At 48.7% G+C, this 18,765-nt stretch overlaps 1 protein-coding gene across 3 annotated transcripts in view; it reads left to right on the top strand.

The window, feature by feature from the left end:
• The window catches only part of SPSB4 (splA/ryanodine receptor domain and SOCS box containing 4), an 81,322-nt gene extending 69,470 nt beyond the window's left edge, over positions 1-11,852 (top strand). For all 3 annotated transcript variants that reach the window (XM_038571059.1, XM_038571060.1, XM_038571062.1), the window contains one exon: positions 10,459-11,852. In XM_038571059.1, coding sequence (XP_038426987.1) covers positions 10,459-10,586 — 128 coding nt within the window. In that variant the 3' untranslated portion in view covers positions 10,587-11,852. The remainder of the gene's footprint in view (positions 1-10,458) is intronic.
• The last annotated feature ends 6,913 nt before the right edge of the window (positions 11,853-18,765 follow it).

Genomic DNA, 18,765 nt, shown 5'->3' on the forward strand with positions numbered 1-18,765 from the left:
CACCAGAGAAGCACAGTGGTAAGGATGATGGGCCGGGATAAGTATTTGGTTTCTCTGCTGGGTGTTGGGATATATTTGGGGCAAACCCATGGAGCAGACCTTTTGGAATCACTGGGGATCTGGTGAAATGGCTGATTTTGATGCAGTTGTTCTGGGCTTGAGATCCCCCATTACCAACAGGCTCCCAGGTGAACCTGATGCTGCTGGTCTGTGGATGGCTCACTAGGGTCCCAGACTGGACCTGGGGTAAAGGTGGAGTGACACTGTCCCTGACTCAGGTAATAGCAGGTGCTAAGTGCCTGTTGAGTTGAGGTACGTAGTCATTCTAGTTCTCCTCCAAAATGAAAATGTCTCAGGCTTCAGGAATACCAATATTGATCATTCTGGTCAGAATTCACGGACATGAAACTGGAAGGGGTTATGTGCCTTTTTGGAAATGCTTTCATCAGAAGAGTGAGGCACATACCATTTTACAGTGTGCTTTCATCCCTGGGACATGCCTGGTCACCCACATGGACACTGGCTAAAATCCAGGGTGCAGCCTCTATACCCAGTGAGGTGAGGACACTTTTTATTCTAACAGACTAGATTTTCTTCAACCACTGATTATTGTTCCCTCAAATTGTCATTTGAGAAAACTGATCTTTTCCCAACGTTACATAAATGATATTCTTTGAACACATCTAAGAGGTCCACCTTTGGGAGCCAATAAGCATCCTCACTCAACAGTAGAGCTCTTATTCATCTTCTAAAACTTCTCTTACCTGCAGCCTTCTCCAGGAAGCCATCCCAGATACCCCCAGGCTGGGTTAGATGCACCTCTTCCTGGCTCTCACAATGCCCCATGCAATTCCTGCTATTAAACACAAGCCTGTCTGGGCTGCCACCATTTATTCCAGTCTCTTCTCTGTAGCCCCGTGAGCCCCAGTGTGCCCAGCCACCTACTCAGGTCTTGCAAAGCAAGTTTGTAAGTAGAAGTATGATGAATGCATGCATGTGATTCATCATCACACCAGAGGGACAAGACTTTATCCTAAAAGTCCACAAAGTGACACTGGGACTCTGGTATCCCTCCAAGCCCTTCTTAAGAAGACTTGGATTAAAACACTGATGCTCTCATGCTTTGGTTTCCCCCATCTGCAGAATGGGCCAATGAAGATATCTTCATCGTTCAGGGATATTTCAACTTTGCTGTCAATAGAGACCAGCCTTAGCCTTGTACTAGGGTAAAAGCTGAGCTAGGATTTCTCCCCAGGCTCTGAGTCTGGGCAAGTGATGGGACTTCTTCCCATCACTTGCCCCAGTGCTCCCCAACCTAAACACAAAGAGCTTTGTCGTGGCTGAGGAGGCCCAACAGGAGCTGAGGCCACAAATCCCCAGGGAGGCCTGAGTCCTCCCCGCCCCACACTCCCCCCCACACCCATCCTCCAGTGTCTGCCTAGAGCCAATCATTCTTCCTACAGCTGGGTGAGGGCAATAGCTAACAACCACCCACTGGCTTTGGCAGGACCAGGGCAGAGCGGAAAGTAAGCAGACAGGCAGCCCCAGCTCTGCTGAGATCGTGGCCAAGAGGACAGAGAACACCATTGGATCGAAGGCCCTCAGATGAAGGATTCAGATCATCAGATTCTTCATTCCTTCGACACTTGCTCATGTGAGCCTGTGGCTAAAATCAGCCTCACTTGGTAAACCTGAGTATGCCTCTGAGCAGCCCGCCCTGCCTTTGATAATACAGCAGGTATGGCCAGCCAGCACCTCTGGGCCTGGCTCACCTCCACCTCCCGCAGGAAGCCCACCTGGCTTCTGCCAGCAGCTTGGGAACCACAGCCCTAGGTCTCCAAGCCTCATCTAACATTTATTTCACAGGATTTGCTGGCCTTACTATTCCCTTTTACATGTACACTTAAGCCTAATTTGATTGGGTTCAGTTAGGGTCCTTTCACTGCAAGGATTAGATATGATTTCTCTTCAGCTCTGGAAGGGACTCAGAGCCTTCTTGCCAAACCACTTGCCACACTGGTAGGGGCTGAAGGCCCCAGGGAGGAAGGCGAAGCCACTCTGCCAGCTGGTGGTCAAGGCCAGCTGGAGCCCAGGGCTGCCAGCTGCTCAGCTGCTTTGCACCCAGCTGCACGGCAGGGTCGGGGTGAGGAGACCCTGAAGTGGAACTGAACAGAGATGAACTGAGCTCCCTCTTCTGGTGCATTCTCTGCCTGCAGCCACTCACCAGCTACCCATCTCGCCGGCCTCCATACCCTTTGTCTCTGGGGATGGTGAATCATTCAGCTGGGTGAGGAGGAAGGTGAAGGAAAGGAATCCTGATGGGTTGGGGCCAAAACGAGAGTGTCCTGTGGCCTAGAGTTTTCTCTGAGAGGAAATGACAGCCACAGTGGAGATGGTTGATCGAGTGGTCAGAGACTGGGGTGCTGGGATGGGCATTTAGAGATGTGGCCAAGCTCCATGGCATGGCCCAGGGGTAGGCAGCGGGGTGGAAGAGCATGTTCTGAGCACGAGGCAGTCCAGAGCCAGGAGCCTGGATGATGAGAGGTTGTGCCCGTGGAAGCTTCCATCAGAGGTTGGGGGGCCGCAGGTGCGGGTGCAGTGGGGACCTGGGAGGCCAGGCCAGAGCCCTGACAAACAAGGGGTCAGAGTCAGTAGATGACAGCAACAAGGATCCGAGCCAAGCAGTATGAGCCCCAGAGACTTCTCACAAGCAGATGGCAGGTGCAAAGCGAATGTGGCAAGAAGGAGCAAAAAATCCTGCCCTACCTCCTGGGCCTGAGGGCACAGACAGCCCCCAGGGAAGGCTGAGGGCAGTGGAGTCTGGGGGAGGAAGCTGGGGGGCCTTTCAGAGAAGTCAAGGGTGCAACTTTCTGTGTGTACAGCTGCGGTTCCAGGGAGCACGGTGGGAGACTCGCTGCAGGCTGGGGTCAGAGGTGAGGGGCACAGAGCATGATGGGGGCATGGCACTTGAGAGGACCGATGGTCATAGACAGGAGATCTAACGGCTCTTCACGTCCATCACTCTACCCTCCTTCATGTCCTCTCCTCTTTTCCTGGAAGCTCGTGGCGTCCTGTTACTTGGGTTCCTTCTTCATTGCTGGAGTACATCCCCGTGTAATGTTCAGACTGGGTGGGCAGAGGCTCTTCTCTAGAGTCTGAAATGGGGTTGCTCTTTGCCCTGCAGTGCAGTTCCCCTGTGCCCCAGGGGTGCCGTGGGGTCTTCTAGTGAGGCCTCTGTGCTGGGCCCACCTTCCCGCAGGGATACTGGGCGGGGACCGGTGGGTGGGCCATGCCCACAGGGACTCCATCCGGATAGAAGCACCTTCCCACCGGCCACTGTGCCCTCTGCGGTGGAGAAGGCTTGGCTCGTGCTCCTCTGGGCATCTCTTCAGCCGCAGCGCCGGCCAGGAGCTTCCTCAGAGGTGTCTACCTCCCGCAGACAGCAAGCCCAGACTTCAGCTGCCCCCCAGGCCGAGTTTAGGGTTCTCCAAGGGGTTACCCCAGTGTTTGCTCCAGGCCCGGTCGGCCCTTTGTTGCTGGAGCCTGGGGGCTTCTCTCTCTAGGGCTCCCTTGGTGAGAGCCACATCCACCCCTGGCACACAGGACTGCCAGTTCTCTGCTTGATTTTTCCCCCATCCTGCCCCACCTGCCTACGTCTTCCCAGAATTTACCCAAACATCTAGGCTGCTGACTGTCTTTCTTGCTTTCCAGGACTGTTGTCAGGTCCTTTAAACACATGCATGCACACACGTGCACATCTCTTCTACCCTTTTGGAGAGACACGGCTGGGACAGGACAGGTATAAACATGTGGCCCAGGCTGCCGGCTGCCCCTTAAGCCCAGTCCCACGCAGTTCGGGTGGCATTTTCTAGCACTCTTTGTTCTGGGTCCTCCCCTTTGGAGGTTTCCCACGTCCTCACTCTGCAGTGTTGCCAGGGAAGGCCATGCATTATTTAGGACCATTCTGCTGTGCAGCACTCTTATGCGCATAAAGGGACTTGCTCACTCACTATCCCAGGGAAAAATGTGGGCCTGCGCTGTGGAGCCCATCTGTGCCAGTGACGCTTGTTGGCACAGAGTTCATCAGAAAACACTGCTCATGTCCCAGCTGCAGTCACAACCCTTCTTGCTGGGGAAACAGAGAAGCATCCAGATTCTAAATGCTTTCTAGATGTGAGCTGAGGTCGCTCTTGACCATGACAGGGCCAATTGGGTCCACGGATGCTATATATTTTGGAAGTGAGTGGGTAATGATATATTTGTCTGTTTGTGTGATTAACTAAGTGGAGTGACACCTGACAGATGAAGATGCAGAGGGCAAGGACCCAAGTCACTGGGGAGGAGGTGACACTTGGCTTGGTTCCTATAAAGGAGGCAAGCTTCTGGAAGGTGGTGCAGCTGGTCTTCCAGCTGAAGGAGCAGCATGAGGGAAGGCCCAGAGGCATGCAGGCCATTCTCTGAGTCTTCCGACACCAAAACCACAGTCTATGGATAAGTGATTAGCACAGTGTATGGCACACAGAACGTGTGTGCACTTGTCCATATGCATGTCTTCTCCTTTCTTTTCCTGAAAACCTAGGTACCCAGGTCTACTAGAATCCAGATTTCAGGCCTGTCACTCAAACCTTCCCCCATCTGCTGACCATTGTCTAAAACTGTTGCAAAAGAATTTCACCAATGGACCTTAAAATGTTGATCTTTCTTCAAAATATAAAGTAGAGTATGGAGGTGGAGTAGAGTGTAGTGACTCATGTCTTAATATCTCCCGCCGCAGGCAGAGGAGATGTCAAAGGGCCCAGGAAAGCTGCTTCAGCCACCAGTCCCTGTGTGAAATCTCCACCATTCACATTTCCATCACAGACATAGACTGTCTAAGCCAGATGATCTAACTTCCCCCATTTTATTGATGGCAAAACAGAGTCACTGAGAAGTTCCATGGTGTACATGGGCTTGTACAGGGAGTTCGTGGTGGAGAATTATGGAAAATTCAGGTCACTGTAGAACCTTGCAGATGATTGCCTTGTGATATTTTTAGCATGGAACCAGACATTCAGCCCCGGCTCCAATAAATCTTCATCAAGAGCACAGTGTTGTTGTCAATTAGGACGATGCACTGAGGCATTTTTAGAACCACAATAAGTAAATCATTACTATTTTTAAAGGTACCTCTTGGGCTGCAGGCCTGACATAAGACCTACTGTAGAGAGAATGCCTCTCAGGCAAGGAGCATGTTTGTCATACCATCATCACAACACGTGGTGGAGGCGTTGCTGTCCCCACTTCTCAGGGCGGAAAAATGTGGCCCCAGGAAGCTGAGCCAACTCTCTGGCTCACTGGTGATGGGAGCAGGAGCATAAGTTCCAAGCCAGCCTCTTTTCCCCACTTTACCCCATCGGGGTTGGGGGAAGATGCCTGACTCGTGTTGTATCCACACCCACCCACCAGGGAGTGGAGACCCTCCTAACTCAGCCAGTGACTTTTTTTTTTTTTTTTTTTTTTTTTTTTTTTATGATAGTCACGTACAGAGAGAGAGAAAGAGAGAGGCAGAGACACAGGCAGAGGGAGAAGCAGGCTCCATGCAGGGAGCCCGACGTGGGACTCGATCCCGGGTCTCCAGGATCACACCCTGGGCCAAAGGCAGGCGTCAAACCTCTGAGCCACCCAGGGATCCCAGTCCTGGACTTTTTATTTTTATTAATGTAAATGTGTTTTTGAAGTATAAATAGGCAGAAAGTACTCAAATCTCAGGTGACTAAGCTTGAGGGTTTTTACAAACTGAACACACCTGTACGCCAGAACTCAAAGAGCAGAGTAACACCTACACACACACACACACACACACACACACACACACACACACACACACCCGTCCAGGAGCTTCCTCCTGCCCAGTAGCAACACCGCCCTAACTTCGTCATCCTGTTTTTGGAACTTTATAAGTGAAGTCACACAAACTATACTTTCCCTTCACTCAAAATTATGTTTGTGATTCATCCATGTGTTTGCCCGTAATTGTGGGTCCTTCCTTTTCATGGCTGATCGGTGTTCTACTATGCGAAGATACACAATTTATGTTTACCGTCCACTGTTGGTGGACAGAAGTGTTGTTTCCAGATTGGGGCTTTTACAAATAATGCTTCTGTGAGCATTCGTGTACGTGCATGTGGCCCCCTTGTGTGCACCAGGAGTGAAGCCGCAGGCCGGGTTCAGCGGCAGGTTTCCGGGGGGCCTGTGCCAATTTGCACGCTCTCCGCATCAGGGGAGTTCCAGTGGCACCACATCCCTGTCTGCACTTGCTATCGTCTTGTTTCCATTTTGGCCGTTCTGGTGGGCATGTAGGACAGTCACATTATGACATTAATTTGCACTCCTCTGATGATTCATAAAATTAAACACTTTTTCATATACTTACTGGCCACTTGGATATCCACTTTTGGGAACAAGGATTCCTTTCTCAATTTTTGTTTTAGTTGGAAAACATCTCAGAAAATGGCTCCTGTGCTGAAAGATTCTGTGTTTCTCTTCCCACCTGGTCGATCATTTCTAAGCCTCAGCATCTGGCAGTTCTAAGAAGGGTTCCAAAGCCAAGGGGAGTCAGAAAAGAGGAGTCAGGGGTGGGCCCAGCCGACACTGGGCATCCCTGGAGCTTTGGAAATTCCACAGCTGCAGCGACGACTTGCTCTGTGCACCTTGGCATTGCTGTGCAGCTGTCAGTTTAAAGGGCCCTCCGAACCGAAGAGAGAGGATTTATATCACGCTTAGAGCAAAGACGTGCCCTGAACTCCAGCACCCTGCACCCCTTTCTCACTTCCTTTAGAGTTGGGCTCTGGATTGATTTCTGTGACTGCAGAGGAATAATGATAAACAGTTCTTCCCTTCTCCCCAGCCCCTAATGGGGCAGGGAACACATGGGGAATTGGGTTTTAGCATTTGGGGGCACTGAGGACCTAATGTGTGCCTAGGGCTTTAAAATATTGAAGAAAGCTCTCCCGCTCTGGCAGTGATTATCAGCTCAAAATTTTCCTGACGCCAAGTGCAAGCCCATCTCCTCTCACTCAGAGAAGGAACTGTTGGTCTCCCAGCCAGACCGCACCTCGTTACCAGCCCTCCCCAGGCTCAGCCTCATAAAGGGCAACCGAACAAATGCCCGGATGGGAAGGGGATAGCTAGAAGTGGTGTACAGTGAACACCCACTACGTGCTGGTCACGGTGCTAAGTGTGTCACACTTTCTAGCTGTCACTGAATCCTCACCACAAGCCTCCTGATGATCAAAACCTGCCCTTTTCTCAGGGGACCTACAGGTGCGTGGGCAGCTAAGATGGAAATGCTGCCAGGTAAGATTAATTTATTCCAATTGCTTGACACATCTATAGAAGACATGCCCCGAAGCAGAACATCAGCTCGTTCTTTTAACAGGCAATTTCTGGGCCACCTGCCTGTGATGGGCGCAGACTGAGGGCTGTAGGTCCTAAGACAGGTAAGTCAGGGTCACGTCCTGTAAGAGGTCTGCAGTTTCCCTGTGACCATTCATTGTTAAGTGAACAGTGTTGAAAACCCCTGCCACATTTGTGTAAGCAGAGGGAGAGCCCACTTCCAGTCAGTACACCTTGTGTACGGTGCCCACCTGTGTTCCACCAACATGCCACAAGTGGGGACCAGCACCTTGTGGCACTCACCAGCTGTGTGTCCTTGGGTTCAGTTCCCTCCTCTTCAAAATGGGGATAATAGTAATAGTCATAATAATAATCCTACCCCGGAGGGCTGTTGTGATATGAGTTTGATACATACATGCATGTGAACAGCTGCAAATAAAGAGCTTAGGACAGCACCTGACCACATGCTAAGTCTTCTTCTTCTTCTTCTTTTTTTTTTTTTTAGAGATTTTATTTGTTTGAGAGAGACAGAATGAGTACAAGCAGGGGAGGGATAAGCAGATTCCCTGGCTGAGTACAGAACCTGCTGCAGGACTCGATCCCAGGACCCTGGGATCATGACCTGAGCCGAAGTCAGACGCTTAACTGCCTGAGCCACCCAGGCGCCCCCATAAAAAGTCTTCAATATACATTAACTACAATGAGCCAGAAACGAACGTAACATTGTGTGTCAGCAGTACTCAAATTTATTTTATTTTTTTAAATTAACGGGTTTTATTTATTTATTTATTTATTAGATTTTTATTTATTTATGATAGTCACAGAGAGAGAGAGAGAGAGAGAGAGGCAGCGACATAGGCAGAGGGAGAAAGAGGCTCCATGCACTGGGAGCCTGACGTGGGATTCGATCCCGGGTCTCCAGGATCGCGCCCTCGGCCAAAAGCAGGCGCTAAACCGCTGCGCCACCCAGGGATCCCAGTACTCAAATTTAAAAATATATAAATAAGTAAAAATTGAAAAGTAATTACAATTAGGCAGGAGGATTTGGGTTTGGGAGGGGGCTGCTCACAGAGGCATGCTTTGGGGAGCAGTGCAAAGCTTGAATCAGAACCAGGCCGGGGACAGGGAGAAAGAGAGCTGGGTACAGGGGTGTAGCTGGGGGAACCTCAAGAGGGGTGTCAAGTGTTGGCCTAGGCAAGGTGTGCGGCCGTGTGCCTGGCGGTGAGTGATCTGCTCTCTAGGCCTATAAAACAGGATGCCCAGTCCTCCCTAAGCCTCATCCAAACTGTGAGGGTTTGTATGAGGGTCAAAGAGGATATGGAGGCGAGAGTGTCTAAAGCCACAATACTCCACACAGCCTCACCTCCAGAGAAGGAGAGCTGGATACGCTCTGGTACATGACCTCCAGGCACCAGCCAAGCCCTGCTTTAGTTGTAATGGCTCTCCATATTAACCCTGAGCTCCAATAAATGAAAATCTCCATAAAACATACTCTTGACCACTTTCCCATTCCTTATGATATTATTCCTGTGACAACTCTCATGTTAGTATTTACTACCTATGGTTTGATTGCATCTTAGTACATTATAGAATGCTTTTATTTATTTTTTTTAAGATTTTATGTATTTATTCATGAGACACACATGCACACAGAGGCAGAGACACAGGCAGAGGCAGAGACACAGGCAGAGGGAGAAGCAGATTCCATGCAGGGAGCCCGACGTCGGACTCGATCCGGGGTCTCCAGGATCATGCCCTGGGCTGAAGGCGGGGCTAAACCCCTGAGCACCCTGGGCTGCCCTATAGAATGCTTTTAAACCCTCACTTGTTCTGTTACCAAAAAGTAAGTGTGAAGATGCAGCTTCAGGTTTCTAGGACATTCCTGTATTCTTGGGGAACATGTACAAGCCATATGAGATGTGTAACCACCACGATCTTCATTCTTGATCCAGCAGACCAGCACCCCTCCTCTCCCTCCAGGCCTCCCAGCCTGTCCTGTCCTATGCCTCTTTGCCTTCACCTGTTCTCTTGGCCTAGAACATGCCCTTCCCTAACATCACATCAAACTCCTATTCACCCTTCAAACCCTCATTCAATTATCCTCTCTTTGAAGCTTTTAACCAATCCTTCCACAGAAACTGCCCAGTTTCTGTCCCGTGTGCATTTAGGAATTATCATGTATATTATACCTTATTACAATGATTCACCAGTTAGAGAGAGAATACTTCAAGGGATGCCTCTGGTCTTGGCTTAGTTATCTCTGCATCTCATCTCGGGATCCAATCAGAAGGCCTGGAAGAGAGTAAGGGCTTAATAAACATGTCGACAGCAAAACTAAACCTGGTGCTACATCCAGAGATTCTATGGCTTATGGATTTTAATTCATAAATTTTTTCACAACTGGATAGTAGAAGAAAATGTATCCCTCTGCCGATCATCAAAAGATACTACAGGAGAAGTTTGAGGGTTCACAGGAATTTCAAACAGCCTCCCCAAGCCCAGCCAGCTTCTAAGAGAAAGCCCACTGCAGATCCCTTCCCAGGTCAGAGGCTTTCATTTTTATCTTGACCTGCAGCGAGAAGTATTTTTTCCACTGAGACATACTGAACACTTCCTTACATCAGAGACAAAGCTTTCACGGAGTGATACTCACCCGTGCTCTGTTCATTGCTCTCCATTTTCTCTTTCTTTCTTTCTTTCTTTCTTTCTTTCTTTCTTTCTTTCTTTCTTTCTTCTTTCTTTCTTTCTTCTTTCTCTTTCTTTCTTTCTTTCCCTCTCTTTTTTTTCTTTCTTTTTTCCTTCCTTCCTTCCTTCCTTCCTTCCTTCCTTCCTTCCTTCCTTCCTTCCATTGCTGGTCACCATCCAATAAATTGATTTCATGATTCTTTAGCCTAACCAGTCTAAAAAAAACACTGCTTTAAGCCCCCAGCTAATATAACCAGAGGCTTCTTGGAGGAGGAGCCCCCCAGGCCCTGAAGGTCAGCTCAGAGGAGCAGGGGTGCCACCAGTGGGCAGAGGGTAGGCAGGGGCAAGTAGGTGTGGAGGGCACCAGCAAGACTAATCCACTCGCCCCTCTCGTTGCAGCCGAGCCCCTGCCGCTGATGGACCTGTGCCGGAGATCCATCCGCTTGGCCCTGGGCCGCCAGCGCCTACAGGACATCGGCGCCCTGCCCCTGCCTCAGTCTCTCAAAAACTATCTGCAGTACCAGTGAGGCTGCGGAGCAGCAGTGGGTACCCACAGCCAGCAGGGCCTGTCATTCGTGGTCACGCAGTACCTTCAGGAAGGAGCACCAGGACACACAGTTCTTTGAAAGGACCAGGACGCCTTTCCCAACCTGGAGAACGAAACATCTCTTGCCAACAGTATTTGCGGCCTTGGTAAGTCAGGCACCTCCTTGGTGGCCGTGATGAGCCCGGAGCCTGCGCCCAGCCGACATCCCGCCCGCCCACCGAGACCCAGCAGGCACCAGTATTGCTCAGAGAGCCTGTCTCCTTCTTGGAGAGAATGAATAGAACATCTGGGCAGGAGGCACTTCTATTGCGTGCCCTGGTGCAGACAGGGCCGGGGAAGCTGGCCGGCTCGGGGAGAAAATTGCCTCTGAATAATGAATGACGAAAGCAGCTTGATGCGGGTGCCCCCCCGGGCCCCCACCCCTCGACACTTTAGGACTCTGTGCCCCTTTGCAAGGCTATTCCCCAGGGATGCCCAACTGCAGCATTGGCAAGTGGACAACGCAGTGTTTGGACCCCTTGCAGCTTACCTCTCTGAACATTGTTTACTCTCCCCTTCAGCACCCTCTGTCCCCCCCGCTGACCCGCAGCTCTCGGGCTCCCCCAGGCACCTCTATTCAGGGAAGCTGAGTCTAACTCACCCCAGGGACAGAGAGTATCCTTAGTAGTAGTAGTAGTAGTATCTTAAGTCACGCTGCATTGTAAAAGAGGAACGTGGTGAGGGCAGTACTTAGTCCAAAGGTGCTAAAGGGGGAATTTGGGGCACTGTGCCGCCCAAGTGGATGATGTCCTCAGGCTGGGGGGCCTTCCTGGGGTGCTGGGAGGGTCTCTAGGCAGCCGTCTGTTCTGGAGGTGCCTGGCTGCCGCAAAGCTTTATCGGAGCGAATTATTTTTTCACTTTAGGAGACATGTACAAGTTTCTGTTTCAAGTGTGTGTGTGATGTGCTGTTTATTTATCAGCTGGGGGCCCCAGGGGCAGCCCTGTAACCGGGAGGGTGGACGCGGGCGGCCCCTTCTCTGCCTGCCCTGAGCCTGGCCCCCTCCCGGGGACGCTGCTGCTGCTGCCGCTGCAGCCACCGTTGGGCATCTCTCGTGTGTTCCTGAAGCTCTCTGCCCAGACCCATTTTTAACTGGAAATTGCCACAGCAGTGGGATTCCAGAGCCCCAGACGGCACTGCCTCCCCCCACCTTAATGTGAATTTGACTGATGAATGAGGAGCGTTTCTAATAAAGTTTGTCGTTCAGTCCTCCGGCTGTTTATTAGATGCTGTGTGGGGAGGGCGGGCGGGTGTCTTGCATCAGCCTAGCTGGTGACCCCAGGCGCGCAGAAGGCGGGGATGCGGACCCCTCTCCAGGCCCTTCTTGCCTCTTCGGTCTTGTTGCCACGTGAGCCCGAACCCGGCTCATTTTACAAAGGCCTGCCCTGCCCTGGGTGAACGAATGTGCCTGGGTCCTGGCTCCGCACAAAGCTAGTCATGGTGGTGGAAACACAGGCTGACCTCCTGGTGCCAGGGTGAGGGTGCCCAAGGGGTGGCTCTGCAGGGGGCGTCCGCAGGGTGAACCCTATGGGATAACAATCTCAAACCAGACCCCAAGGTGGGGCCAGATGCAACTTTGGAAGCACATGTCATCATCAAGGAGTAGTGCAAATTGCTGACGGGTGAGTGTGCAGCCTAGGCAGGCTTGGGGCTGTAAGCAAGTCGGGGTCAGGACTGGCACAGCAGGCACTCAGCCATACAGGCCACCAACATGCCCTTTGCCAACGTCTGAGGACCCAGGGCCAGGCAGATCTGTCCCTCCAAGGGAGACGTTTATAGATGTTACAGACCAATAAAGTGAGAGGGAGGGCCTGAAGGGGGTGTAGGAAGATAGGGCCTGAAGGGAAGGCTCCCTGGGGAAGGAGGCCCTCTTCCTTCCTCTCTGCTTTGGGAGCAAAGACAACCTTGGTAAGGACAGACCAAAAGCATCAGACTTGCCAAACCTACCACCAAAGACAGTGTTTTTTCCCTCTCTCTCATCTCGGGGCTGGAGGCTGGGCTCAGCTTCGGAGTCAGGAGGCCGGGGTTTGGGTCCCAGCCTTGTCCCTTATATGTTGTGACCTTGGGTGCATCACTTCCTTCTCTACACACCGTAGGGGCCGGAGCAGGTGGCCAGTGGATGAGGACCTCTCCGCTCCCAACTCGAGGGTCCGTTTCAGCACCAGCCTTCCTGTGTAAAGGCATCCGTCTTGTCCACACCTTGCTCATGCCATTTCCTTCACCCCAGCAATGTTCTCCCCATCCTCATGTTAGAACCTTCTCCGGGATTGGCTTAGATTGACCCTCCTCCAGGGAGCCACCCATCAACCTTTGCTCTGGGAGTCCACTCCTCACCTCCTGTCTTGAGGAGGCCTCTCCTGATGTCCAGGGCCCTCAACCAAGTGCTTGGGCTAGAGCCCCTCCCGTCCCCATGGGCTGGGAGTCTTGGGATGCTAGAGCCTGGGCCTGTTGTTTCCAAACTGTGGTGGATGAGCCACATGGCCTCACCAAAGACCAGTGAGGTGGAGGTGAGTGTGGAAGTCCCCTCTTATAGCTGGGATGTCCATGGAACCTGCAGGGCAAGTCCTGGAGGGATGGGGAGGGATTCCTGCTGGAGCCAAGAACCTGGCCAGGGGGCCCCTGGGGCCTAGGCCCTTTCACTCCCCTCACCATTCCGCAGATACTGGCGGGCATTGTTGGGAGTCGGGGTGCACCCGCGCTGCTGGAGCAGGAAGGCAGGAATGTGACCTGGCCCTGATGGAGGTCACACTGTAAGGGGAGACAGGGAACATGAAGCAAAGCCACGGAATGACATCAGAGGGAAGACAGGAGCCGGGCAGGGCTGGAGGGCAGGGAGTGGAAGGCGCCCAGGGCTGACAGGAGTCAAGGAAAACCAGTACAGAGATGCAGAGTTGGGAAGAAGTGAGAGGAGCCATACATATAAAGTGGAGGGGTGGGGGGTCCCTGAGTCAGGGAACTTCCTGCTGTCCCATCCTCCTCGAGGTGGGAGCTCCTGTGCCCTGGTGAGCTGGGCTGAGGGGAAGAGCCTTCACTCTGCCTTGAGCTGCAGGTCAGTCCACCCTGGGGTGTGTATGGGTGGGGGGGGGTGTCAGTCTTCCCGGCAGGCAGCCTGGGAGCCTTACTACCACTCCCCAGAGCCAGTGCCCAGCATAACTCAGTCCCCAGCCTCCCCTCATCCTTGGCATGTTCTCTGGGGTTTGGTCTTTCTCTCCATGACCTGTTTCTGATGGAGGCACTTGCTGAGACAGGCCCACTAACTGCTTTCTAATTGTCTAAGAATAGAGCATGAGGGGGCCCCAGTCCCCCAGAGAGCCGAGCCCTGCTGAGGTCCCTGGTCCATGCTTTACCCCCATTTAACATTGCCACTTTCTGGACAAAAGCCATCCTCGCTGCCTGTCTCTGCCTCTCTCTGTGTGACTCTCATGAATAAATAAATAAAAATTTTTAATAATAAATAAATAACTAAATAAAGAAATAAAAGGAGAGGGGTGTATTCCCTCAAAAGTTACTTCCTTCTCACTGGAAATGCTTTGGATTTAATGCAGTATTACCCTTGACAGTAATTAGTATAGTGATTGCATCTGAGAAGGGAGAGGGTTCCGAAGGAGGAGGAGGAAAAAGGAGAAGAGGAAGAAGAGAGAAGGAGGAGGAGGAGGAGGAAAAAGGAGAAGGGATAAAGAAGGCTGGGGGATTTGAAGGTTTTGAAGAATAAAGTATCCCATTGTCTCAGGAAAACACTTCCAGAGAGCCGAGGTCCTCGAAGCACTCCCAGGAGTGCAACATCTGTTCAGGGATTTCCCATTCCGAGTGGCCTCCTATAAAGCAAGTGCGGATGCCCTTATGAGCCCAATTGCACACAGGGGAGAGGTTTCACGTTTCCATCTAAAAAAGCACATTTCTTCCCTGGGTAACGGTCATGTTACACAACAGCCCCTGGGACTGTCACATAGAGCCTAATAGGATATCACTGCCCACTAGTTACAGAAAAATCAGCTTTTTTTTTTTTTTCTTTTTGTAAACAGAGAAGAGAAGACAAGCCTTTTTCCTTATCTTGAAAAAAATATCTTGGCCAGTAAATCACTTCTCCTTTATCAGTGTGTGGGCAGTTCTACATTCCTCCCAAACTCCTCCAAGATTTTCAGATGAAGTTGCCAGGACTGGTTCTGAATTCTTAGAAATTTAAAACGGAGACTGAAAATAATCTCTTTTGGTGGAAATACAAACAAATAGTTCCAGATGGACCGGCAGGCATGATGTTGGGGCTGGAGTCACAGGGAATGGATGGGGATTGTATGGATGAAACAAAATAGGCAACAAGTTGAAAATTGTTGGAGCTGAGTAATGGGAACATGAGAGTTTATTATACTGTCCATTCTATTCTTAGTGTTTGAACTTATCCATAATAATAATATAAAGGAACCAGATTCTCTGCAGATGAATTGATTTGGAAGGATGAGCATTTACAGCTGGTCACACGGATTAATAATCAGGAAGATTCTGACCATTGGAATCCACTTGCCACTTCTCATCCACATTTGAAAATGAATAAAACATTTCCTGATTTGCCCTCCAGGTCACTAATAATTTTCTATCATCAATGTGTCCTTCGTTAACTGGAGCCGAAGTTTGGAGTTGAATAGCTTGATCACTCAGATATATTTGGTTTGTATGTGCTTTTTTTAATCTGGATTCTTTCACTCGGCACAATTACTTTAAAATGCATCCATTGTTTTATGGGTAGCAATAGTTCACTCCTTTTTCCTGCTGAGTAGCATTCCATTGGATAAATACATCACAACTATCCATTCACCATCGATGGACATTTGCATGGCCTCTGGACTGGGACGAATACAAATAAAGCTTCTGCTTCAGATCATTGCTACCTGGTGTACAGAAATACAACTGATTTTTGTATATAGATCTATATCCTGTAACATTGCTACACTCACTCTTTAGTTCCAGTGTCTTCTGTAAATTTCATTGAACTTTCTACATAATGGACCTTGCTGTCTGCAAATAAAGACCCCATTCTCGGGATCCCTGGATGGCTCAGCGGTTTAGCGCCTACCTTTGGCCCAGGGCGTGATCCTGCAGTCCCGGGATCGAGTCCCACGTCAGGCTCCCGACATGGAGCCTGCACTCTGCCTCTCTCTCTCTCTCTCTCTATCATAAATAAATAAATTTTTTAAAAAAATTAAAAAAAAGACCCCATTCTCTACTTCTTAATTACTAATCTGGATGCCTTTTATTTATATCCTTTGACTTACTGCATAGGCTAGGCCCTCCAGTATAAGGTTGAATAGAAGCAGTGAGAATAGATATTTTTGTTTTGATACTTAAGGGCATAAGTATTCAGTTTTTCACTTTTAACTAAGATGTTAGCTAAAGGTTTTTCATAAATGTTCTTTAACACCTTGAAAACGTTCCCTCAAAAAGAATTGCTATATGCTGTGAGTTTTTATGTGGAGTGGATATTAGATTTTGTCAAACATTTTTGCACAAGTAGTGAGATAATTATATGGTTTTTCTTTTTTAGTTTATTAATATGGTTAATTGCATTGATCAGTTGACACATGTTAAACCAGCCTTGCATTCCTGGGATAAACTCACCAGTAATATATTCTTCCTTTTAAATTATTTTTGAGGGATGCCTGGGTGGCTCAGTGGTTGAGCATCTGCCTTCGACTCAGGGCAAGATCCTGGGGTCCTGGGATTGTGTCCTGCATCGGGCTCCTTGCATGGAGTCTGCTTCCCTTCCCTCTGCCTATGTCTCTGCGTCTCTTTCTCTCTGGGTCCCTCATGAATAAATAAATAAAATCTTTTAAAAAATAAATTATTTTTGATTTTGATTTACTAACATTAAAATTTTTGCTTTCATTTTGTGAGGGGTATAGTCTGTATCTTTTTTTTTCCCCCTTGTAATGTCTTTTCTCTAGTTTTGGTGTCAGGATAATAATGACCTCATAGAATGAGTTGGAAAGGATTCTTTCCTTTTCACTTTTCTAGAAAAATTTATATAGAATTGATTTTATTTCTTCCTTAAATGTCTCATAAAATTTATCAGTGAATTTGTCTATGCCTGGATTCTTTTTTGTGAGTAAAAAAGCAAGTCCAACTTTAAACATTATACTGCCTACAAGAAATATGTGTTGCCTTTTTTTTTTTTTAAAGGAAGTTCATGTTCCATCTGTTCTTTATTCCCTTTTTCTTCTTTTTTCTGCCTTCTTTTGGGTGACTTGATTATTGTTTATGCTTCATCTTATCTCCCCTTTTTTTTGGCTTATAAACTATAGCTTTTTGTTTTGTTATGTTAGTGGTTGCTCTAAGGTTTACACATTTTTAACTTATGCTCTACCTCCAAGTGATATTTTACCAATGCTTATATTGCATGAGAACCTTGCAATCATATTCTTTCATTTCACCCAACCTAGGCTTTGTGTTTTTGTTATCATAGATTTTATTTATACACATATTATAAACCCCACAAACCATTGTGCTTTGTGGTTATTGTTGTTGTTGTTGTTGTTTAGATCATTATCTTTTCAATGAGATTTAAATAAGAAAAAATCGTATATATTTACCATTTTAGTTGCCATTTACAGTTTTCTTCATAAAGATATATATCTGCATATCTGAATTAGGATTGCATATTTTCATACTGACCATCTGTTAGCAAATCCCATTTCTATCTTTCATTCTTTCTATTGTTTGTTACTTTGCAAGCATTGAACATCTTGAGGCTCCTTCCATCTGTGATGTGTCATGTCCCTCTCTGATTTCTATAAGAACACCATTTAATTCAAGTATGCTTTAGAATGTTTTAGAAAGATAGCCCATTCTCCCCTCTGTATGACAGAAAATGTGCCAGGAGCCTACTGCTGATAAAATTAATAAAGGGGGTGTAACAATTTGGTGCAAATGAATTGACATCTGAACAGAAATTCAAAGGGATCATGGATGCCTGGGAAACTTCTGTTTCCTAAAGAGAGACCATTTCCATGACTTCTGCAGGAAAGAGAAAAATCCTAAGCCTGGGGAAAATTATAGAGAGATGTTTGGAACCTAGATCCTGACCAGATGGTAAGACAGGATACTACTCCCTCAGTGATTCGCTCATAGTAGACACTCAGTAAATATCCACATGCTTCTTTAATAGAGAAATCAAAAATTACTATTAGCCCTCACACATTTGAGTTCATGTGTTCCTCTTCCCAGAAGTTTCAGAGTTTTAAATCTTATTGGTTGTTAGGAGATAGTCCACTTTGTTCCTGAGAGGAAATTGTCATTCTTTCTGGCCATCTAGCCCCTTTGAGCTGAGTTTTGGAGATCTTCCATTGTATGGGCCAGGGCCTCTTGACTAGAAGAGCTAGGGGGCCCTCTTTTCCAGCTTCCCTTGAAACAAGGAACCAGCCTGACCCCCACTCTTGTCAGTCAGCAGCCCCATACCAGACTGAAACTGAGTTCATGAAGCGAAGAAACAGGCCCCATGCAATCCACTCAGCAAGGGTAGCAGCAACAGGAGACTCAGCGACAGAGTGCAGGGCTCAGTGCCAGTGTTCCCATGGGGGGGTGGGGAGGGAGGCAGTTGCTGTCCATAGTGCCTATGCCTATTCCCCAGTGTGATTCCTCTGACCATGAAGCTGACTTGTCTGGTTTTCCAGTTCACCTGGAAATTCTGTGAGCTATTAATGTTTTCTAAGTTTTGGTCCTCTCTGTATGACCCATGGACCAGCAGCACAGGCATCACCTGGGAACTTATTAAAAATGCAGACTCTTGGGCCCTACCTCAGACCTACTGAGACAGTGTGTATTTTAACAAGATCCCCAGTGGCCTGGTTTTGGATTAAATTTATGAAGCACTAACAGATTTCTCAACTATCCATAGAAATTTTCCATCATTTGCAATAAAGAATCTGCTGATGAGAGGCATCTATGTGGCTCAGTCAGTTAAGCGTCTGCCTTCAGCTCAGGTCATGATCTCAGGGTCTGGGATCAAGCCCCACATTGGGCTCCCTGTTCAGTGGGGAGTCTGCTTCTCCCTTTCTGTCTGCCCCGCCCGCCATTCATGTACGCACTCTCTCTCTCTCTCTTTCTCATAAGTAAATAATCTTTTTTTTTTTTT

Source organism: Canis lupus, chromosome 23 (assembly GCF_011100685.1).
Source record: "Canis lupus familiaris isolate Mischka breed German Shepherd chromosome 23, alternate assembly UU_Cfam_GSD_1.0, whole genome shotgun sequence".
NCBI classification, from domain to species: domain Eukaryota; kingdom Metazoa; phylum Chordata; class Mammalia; order Carnivora; family Canidae; genus Canis; species Canis lupus.